Source organism: Scardinius erythrophthalmus (assembly GCF_964197995.2).
Source record: "Scardinius erythrophthalmus genome assembly, chromosome: 5".
Classification (NCBI taxonomy): domain Eukaryota; kingdom Metazoa; phylum Chordata; class Actinopteri; order Cypriniformes; family Leuciscidae; genus Scardinius; species Scardinius erythrophthalmus.
The window spans coordinates 55,685,049-55,693,464 of record NC_138225.1 but is presented as its reverse complement, the minus strand read 5'-3'; the positions used below and the strand labels follow the sequence as shown (position 1 = coordinate 55,693,464).

At 45.9% G+C, this 8,416-nt stretch overlaps 1 protein-coding gene across 1 annotated transcript; it reads left to right on the top strand.

Moving 5' to 3' along the window:
• Window positions 1–508: 508 nt before the first annotated feature.
• wbp1 (WW domain binding protein 1) lies at window positions 509–8,023 on the top strand. The gene is made up of 4 exons (XM_081367030.1): window positions 509–1,029; window positions 1,705–1,807; window positions 2,676–2,843; window positions 6,539–8,023. Exons 1-4 carry the CDS (start codon window positions 967–969, stop codon window positions 6,847–6,849), a joined length of 645 nt encoding a protein of 214 aa, XP_081223156.1. The 5' UTR covers window positions 509–966; the 3' UTR covers window positions 6,850–8,023.
• The last annotated feature ends 393 nt before the right edge of the window (window positions 8,024–8,416 follow it).

The window sequence follows — 8,416 nt, the reverse complement described above, 5'->3', positions numbered from 1 at the left end:
ACAAAAATAAACCCTTTCTGAACTTTCTGCGTCATATGATATATGCAGTGAACACTCAACAAATACGATGACTTGACGGAAAAATCTCCTTCATTCTACTTTTATATGATCTAATCTAGTGTAACTTAAATGAGGAAAATGAAGAAGCACCACATGCCTTCAGCTGAGGCTCTTCTGTTGCTCACTGAGAAGACAAGCATATAGCTCATGCCTAATCGATTTACATTTTTTAAAAATAACAAGCAGTTTTCTAATGATCTGTAACGTGTTATAACAAACTGTTAATTTTATAAAGAATTAATGCGTCTCTACACAGTGAGTCGGTTTCCTAATGAACACAACCTGCTAGGAAACATTTAAAAACTAGCGAAAGGAGCCAAGGCGATATGTTCTCCAAATATATGAATGAGATGAGATATGAGTGTGTGTGTGTGTGTGTGATGATACCAGCGGAAGTACTCACTGCGCGCTCCCGCTGTCTCGCAGAACGCGCATCTGATGTCATCCTGCTGACGTCATGTTCTGATTCTGCGTGCGCACCCGTTACATTTCAAATATATGACATTGACAATATGCAAATATATAAGTATCTCTTAAAAACTTTATCAATTCATTAGCATTATTGTTTTGAAATGTGTAACTGATGTGATTTGCCAAAGTGAGGAAAAACATTCAACATGAATAAATGTTATACGCACAATAATGTATCGGCTACCGTATAATTTGATAAAAAAGTTAATTTAATGCCGATAAATGCAGCGACACTCGCGCATGATAAGCCGTGTGTGTGTGTGTGTGTGTGTGTGTGTGTGTGTGTGTGTGTGTGTGTGTTATTGCTGTGATTGTGATGCTGCTGCCCTCTGTGGATCATCACATTCATCACACAGACATGATGCGCGTCTGTTCATCTGAAGCTTTATGATTAACTTATGATTAACTGGAGTTTGGAAAGAAACGCGCAGAAAGATGCCGCAGAAGACGCTGTGCTCCGCCGTGGGGCTTCTCTGCGCAGCGGCGTGTTTAGTTCAGGTAAGCCGGCGGCAGGGCATCTGAGGCGTGGAGTGCTTGAACTCGAGCTCGGGGATTCGCGAATGTGGAGGCCTCGATAAACAACTGAAACAAAGCCATAAAACACGGTTACCGAAACATAATGTTCGTTATCCTGCTTCATACCGGGTATTTAGAGTCGACATAAATGTTTTACATGTTGAAATCATAGACATTTGAGCAGATGATATGAATAGATACAAGCTTATTGATCGTTTTGTCTGTAACGTTAGTGTTTGAGGTTTTGTAACGTTAATGTCTTTGTGTGTTTGCGGTTTTGTAGGGTGTTTGTCTGGTTGTGAGTTTCGGGGTTTGGCTTGTACTTATTGTTTCCAAAGGTTATTGTGTAAATGATCCAGCAAATCAATAAAGACTGGTGCTTCCTGTTTACACAATATTAGGGCTCATTTTTATTCATATTATTATTATTTTTATATAGAATGGTTTATATGTATTTATTGGCTCGTTTATTTCAGCTTTATCTTGAGTTGATAGTTGAATGTTTGACACAAATCAAGTCACCTGGCTTTCAAATTATGAATTTGTGTTTGTACTGGGCCTGAAGGATGAGACTCTTGAGTGTTTTCTGTCAGACTCCAACACTGATGTAAACTTCACATGTCGTGTGTGTTGCTGAATGCTTGTGTTTGTGTGCAGGGGAAGGAGTTTTGTTTCGGCGTGAACAATGAACAGTACCGCTGTGAGATGGGCTACTGCTGCGGGGAGACCGAGTGCTGCACTTACTATTACGAGCTGTGGTGTGAGTTACACACACACACACACACACACACACACACACACACACACACACACACACACCTGCAGATTCATCTGTTACACACACACACACACACACACACACCTGCAGATTCATCTGTTACACACACACACACACACACACATACAGGCTTTCTCAGTGTATCTGTCAGTTCTTCTAATAGACATTAACTCCAAGGTTTCATTCATGTCAAGGCCTGTGTGTGTGTGTGTCTGCATGAGAGCAATCGACTGATGATGCGACTGATCACATGTTTGTTTATTTTGAATGGCCATGTGACTAAATGATTTTTAAAAGTACAAACATTCCATGAAGTTTCTCAATCACACGAGATCAAGAACACGACATGTTTGAGAGCATTGGTGATGTTGATGAGCAGCATTTGACAGATACACACTGATCCCGTTATCCACTGCACATGATGATGATGATGATGGTGTGTGTGTGTGTGTGTGTGTGTGTGTGTGTGTCTGTGTGTGCGTGTATCAAGTCAAGTCACCTTTATTTATATAGCCCTTTTTACAGTACAGAGTGTTTCAAAGCAGCTTTACAGAGATAACAGGAAAATAATGCAACAAAGGTCCTCCATCTGGTCTGGATACGGCCCGGATCCGGCTGACTACAGTAAACCTCGGAATAAGCATTAGCATAAGACCAACATTAGCGTAGATGCCGTTCTCCTCGTGATGTAGCGAGAACATCGGGTGTCATAGGAAGTGGTCCTGGTTCCAAATGACCTAATCTATGCAGCCTAACAATCAATTAACTGATTTGAATAATAGGAATGTATAATTTTGTGTATGCCAGGTTAAAGAGAAGTGATTTCAGTCGTGTGTGTGTGTGTGTTCAGGGTTCTGGCTGGTCTGGACCCTCATCATCATGCTGAGCTGCTGCTGCGCGTACAGACACCGGCGGGTGAAGATGCGACTCCAGCAGGAGCAGAGACAGCGAGAGATCAGCCTGATGGCGTACCAGGGGGCGTCGAGCTCCTTCATCACCCCTGCTCCTCTCAACCTGCGTGAGTCACACACACACACACACACACACCCGTCACACACACCCGTCACACACACACACACACACACACACACACACACACACACACACACACACACACACACACACACACACACACACACACACACACACACACCCGTCACACATACACACACACACACCCGTCACACATACACACACACACACCCGTCACACATACACACACACACACCCGTCACACATACACACACACACCCGTCACACATACACACACACACACCCGTCACACATACACACACACACACCCGTCACACATACACACACACACCCGTCTCACACACACACACCCGTCTCTCACACACACACACACCCGTCTCACACACACACACACACACACACACACCCGTCACACACACACACACACACACACACACACACACACACACACACACACACACACACACACACCCGTCACACACACACACACACACACACACACACCCGTCACACAGACACACACACACACACACCCCCGTCACACACACACACACACACACCCGTCACACACACACACACACACACACACCCGTCACACACACACACACACACACACACCCGTCACACACACACACACACACACACACACACACACACACACACCCATCACACATACACACACACACACACCCGTCACACATACACACACACACACACACCCGTCACACATACACACACACACCCGTCTCACACACACACCCGTCTCACACACACACACACACCCGTCTCTCAGGCTTTTGATCGTAAGTACACATTGATGGCCTAAGACACGAAACGAGCGGTTTGTGTGAGAAACCGAACAGTATTTATATCGTTGTTACCTCTTGAACACAGCCGCGTCCAAGTGATCTGAGGGCGCGGGCGGGTATAGATATATACACTAGATGTCGCCTTGGCTACTGCAGTTCATTGGAACGAAATGTCGCTTTATAAACTCTTACAGGCGTAATGCTGAACCTGTAACACTTACAGGTGTAACGCTGAACCTGTTACACTTACAGGCGTAACGCTGAACCTGTTACACTTACAGGCGTAACGCTGAACCTGTAACACTTACAGGCGTAATGCTGAACCTGTTACACTTACAGGCGTAACGCTGAACCTGTAACACTTACAGGCGTAACGCTGAACCTGTTACACTTACAGGCGTAATGCTGAACCTGTAACACTTACAGGCGTAACGCTGAACCTGTTACACTTACAGGCGTAACGCTGAACCTGTAACACTTACAGGCGTAACGCTGAACCTGTTACACTTACAGGCGTAACGCTGAACCTGTTACACTTACAGGTGTAACGCTGAACCTGTAACACTTACAGGCGTAACGCTGAACCTGTTACACTTACAGGCGTAACGCTGAACCTGTAACACTTACAGGTGTAACGCTGAACCTGTAACACTTACAGGCGTAACGCTGAACCTGTTACACTTACAGGCGTAACGCTGAACCTGTTACACTTACAGGCGTAACGCTGAACCTGTAACACTTACAGGCGTAACGCTGAACCTGTAACACTTACAGGCGTAACGCTGAACCTGTAACACTTACAGGTGTAACGCTGAACCTGTAACACTTACAGGCGTAACGCTGAACCTGTAACACTTACAGGTGTAACGCTGAACCTGTTACACTTACAGGCGTAACGCTGAACCTGTAACACTTACAGGCGTAACGCTGAACCTGTAACACTTACAGGCGTAACGCTGAACCTGTTACACTTACAGGCGTAACGCTGAGCCTGTAACACTTACAGGCGTAACGCTGAACCTGTAACACTTACAGCCGTAACGCTGAACCTGTAACACTTACAGGCGTAACGCTGAACCTGTAACACTTACAGCCGTAACGCTGAACCTGTAACACTTACAGGCGTAACGCTGAACCTGTAACACTTACAGGTGTAACGCTGAACCTGTAACACTTACAGGCGTAACGCTGAACCTGTAACACTTACAGGCGTAACGCTGAACCTGTTACACTTACAGGCGTAACGCTGAACCTGTAACACTTACAGGCGTAACGCTGAACCTGTTACACTTACAGGCGTAACGCTGAACCTGTTACACTTACAGGCGTAACGCTGAACCTGTAACACTTACAGGCGTAACGCTGAACCTGTTACACTTACAGGTGTAACGCTGAACCTGTTACACTTACAGGCGTAACGCTGAACCTGTTACACTTACAGGCGTAACGCTGAACCTGTTACACTTACAGGCGTAACGCTGAACCTGTTACACTTACAGGCGTAACGCTGAACCTGTAACACTTACAGGCGTAACGCTGAACCTGTAACACTTACAGGCGTAACGCTGAACCTGTTACACTTACAGGCGTAACGCTGAGCCTGTAACACTTACAGGCGTAACGCTGAACCTGTAACACTTACAGCCGTAACGCTGAACCTGTAACACTTACAGGCGTAACGCTGAACCTGTTACACTTACAGGCGTAACGCTGAACCTGTTACACTTACAGGCGTAACGCTGAACCTGTAACACTTACAGGCGTAACGCTGAACCTGTAACACTTACAGGCGTAACGCTGAACCTGTTACACTTACAGGCGTAACGCTGAACCTGTTACACTTACAGGCGTAACGCTGAACCTGTTACACTTACAGGCGTAACGCTGAACCTGTAACACTTACAGGCGTAACGCTGAACCTGTAACACTTACAGGTGTAACGCTGAACCTGTAACACTTACAGGCGTAACGCTGAACCTGTTACACTTACAGGCGTAACGCTGAACCTGTTACACTTACAGGCGTAACGCTGAACCTGTTACACTTACAGGCGTAACGCTGAACCTGTAACACTTACAGGTGTAACGCTGAACCTGTAACACTTACAGGCGTAACGCTGAACCTGTAACACTTACAGGCGTAACGCTGAACCTGTTACACTTACAGGCGTAACGCTGAGCCTGTAACACTTACAGGCGTAACGCTGAACCTGTAACACTTACAGGCGTAACGCTGAACCTGTTACACTTACAGGTGTAACGCTGAACCTGTTACACTTACAGGTGTAACGCTGAACCTGTAACACTTACAGGTGTAACGCTGAACCTGTAACACTTACAGGCGTAACGCTGAACCTGTTACACTTACAGGCGTAACGCTGAACCTGTAACACTTACAGGTGTAACGCTGAACCTGTAAATTTTTTTTTTTTATAAAAAAATTAAAGTCGAAAGTCTCAAAACCCTTTTTGAAAGCCGAGGAAACATATCCCACATGAAACACATGCATCTGTCAAAGCGCCTGACAGGCAAGCCATGTTAAACTACGCTTGTGCATTATTCTGAAGCTTAAAATAAAGAGCTCTGATTGGATAGCTGATTTGGGCAGCTTGGATCTCTCACCGGTCCCACAGCACCTCCACTGTTTTTAGATGCATTTTGTCCATAGATATGAGTTATTCACTGCTGTAATTTGATGCATCTGGCGGAAGTTTTCCACGACTAATCGATGACATTCGTTGTCGAGGATTTTCATGATCGGTTAGTTGTTGCAGCCCTATATTTTATATTAGTAAATATTATTTGAAATAAATAGAATGTGTTTTATCCATCTGTAAATGAAGTAGTGTGACATCATCATGTATAGGGCCTCAGATCCTCTGATCCGAGTGTGTGTGTGTGTGTTTCTCCAGGCTTGTGGACGGACTGTAAGCTGCCGGACTATGAGGAGGTTCTGGCTCATCCTCCGACGCCTCCTCCACCGTACTCAGAGTCTGTGGACCCGCAGAGCCATCAGAACCCACGGGACCCGCCCGCACCAGTTCCGGACCAGGAGAACAGCCGGCGCCGGCACGTGACCGGGGACTCGGGCATCGAGGTGTGTGTGTGCCGGCTGGACCAGGACCAGGGCCCGGAGGAGGCCGAGGGGTGTCAGGGGGCGGCCGGGTGCTGTTCCAGCGCTGGGAGAGATCCAGCAGAGCCAGAACCTGAGCGCCTCGTGTGAGAGAGACTCTGAGCTTCTGTTTCCCAGCATCCCTTACGCTTTCCTTGACTGAGCCACTGCTCGTTTCTCACCATGACTGCGGCCCAGAGCGACACACACACACACACACACAGAGAGAGTGTAAAGGGCGTGTGTGTTTTCATGTGTTTGTGTGCCTGAAAACCCCATGAGCGCTGAGAGAGCAGATCAACACAGTCAGCTGATCGTCTCATGCGTGTGTGTCTGGAAGACTGTGGCCTTTCCCAAGTCGCACTGCTACTGTAAACCTGTGTGTGTGTGTGTGTGTGTGTGTGTGAATGACATCAGCAGCGTCACATGACTCTGCCTCAGCGTTATGATGTAGTTTATTAGTAAAGCACAAATGTGAAGCTGCGTGTCGTAGAGCCTCGGGCTGATAGTTGCATGACGGTTCTGAATCGCGGACGTTTACCTGCATTAAGGGCTAAAATCAATATCATGTTGTTTCAGAATGTTTGCTGTTGTTCTCATGCTTGTTTTCCCATCATCCCTCTGAACCCTGTGTGTTGCACTGAGGGACGCTGTCGTCCTCGCATTTCTCCAACGCAATTCCTGCAAAGTTTACAGATTCTGTGCCTTTTTCCCACTGGAGAACCAGATTAACTAACTAGGCTATGCAAAACACGAGGACTCGTCAGCAACAGCGCTCATGATCCAGCGAGCGCTTCATCCAGAGACGATCTCACTGCTGTCCGCCCGCGACGCTTGTTTGTGGTTTTTTAGTTTGTGTACTAACTCAATAACCCGTCTTGTTCGTAAACGCCTCTGTTTCAGATGGACTCATCCAGGAACGGTGAAATCTGAGGCATCAGATGATTTCTTTTGTTCAAATGTGTGTTTAATAATAAGTGACGTTTAATATCGAGCCAAATCACAGCGCCAGCTCTTCTGTAAAGCACGTCGAGCTGTTTTGACTTCATACTCATTTATAATAGTGGAGCTGAGGTGTGTGACGTACATCTGAGCATCCGTCAGGTGATGATGATGATGATGATGATGATGATGATGAAGATGCTCAGACCTACAGGCGTGTTTGATTTGTAATTGCAGCACTGACAGCCGTGTGGCGTTTCTACTGACGCGTTATTTAGTAAGACGTCTGCTTTGTCTATAGTCATTTGTATTTTATTTTTGTAATAAAAACAATAAACCAGCATTGGCACTCAGTCGTCTCTGTGTTTCTGATGTTCATCTGATCACATCGTCATGTTCGACATACTGTTCATGCAGTGATCATGATGATGATGATGATTATTATTATTATAAGTTCCCAGGAAACCTGTAATGTGGAAATAAAACCTTCCAGGCCATTCATGACCGATGCACCGTTGCTGTTCACCCTGTACATGCGAAGCTTAGCAGAGATCATGAGGAAGCAAGGCATTAGTTTTCACTGTTATACTGTGAATAATACTGCTACATTTACTGCTACAATCTGACCGTTATCAGTTTGTAGCAGTAAATGATGAGATGTCTCATCGATCACAAGTTCAGTATGGCGTACCACAAGGCTCAGTACTAGGACCGCTGCTGTTCACTCTGTACATGC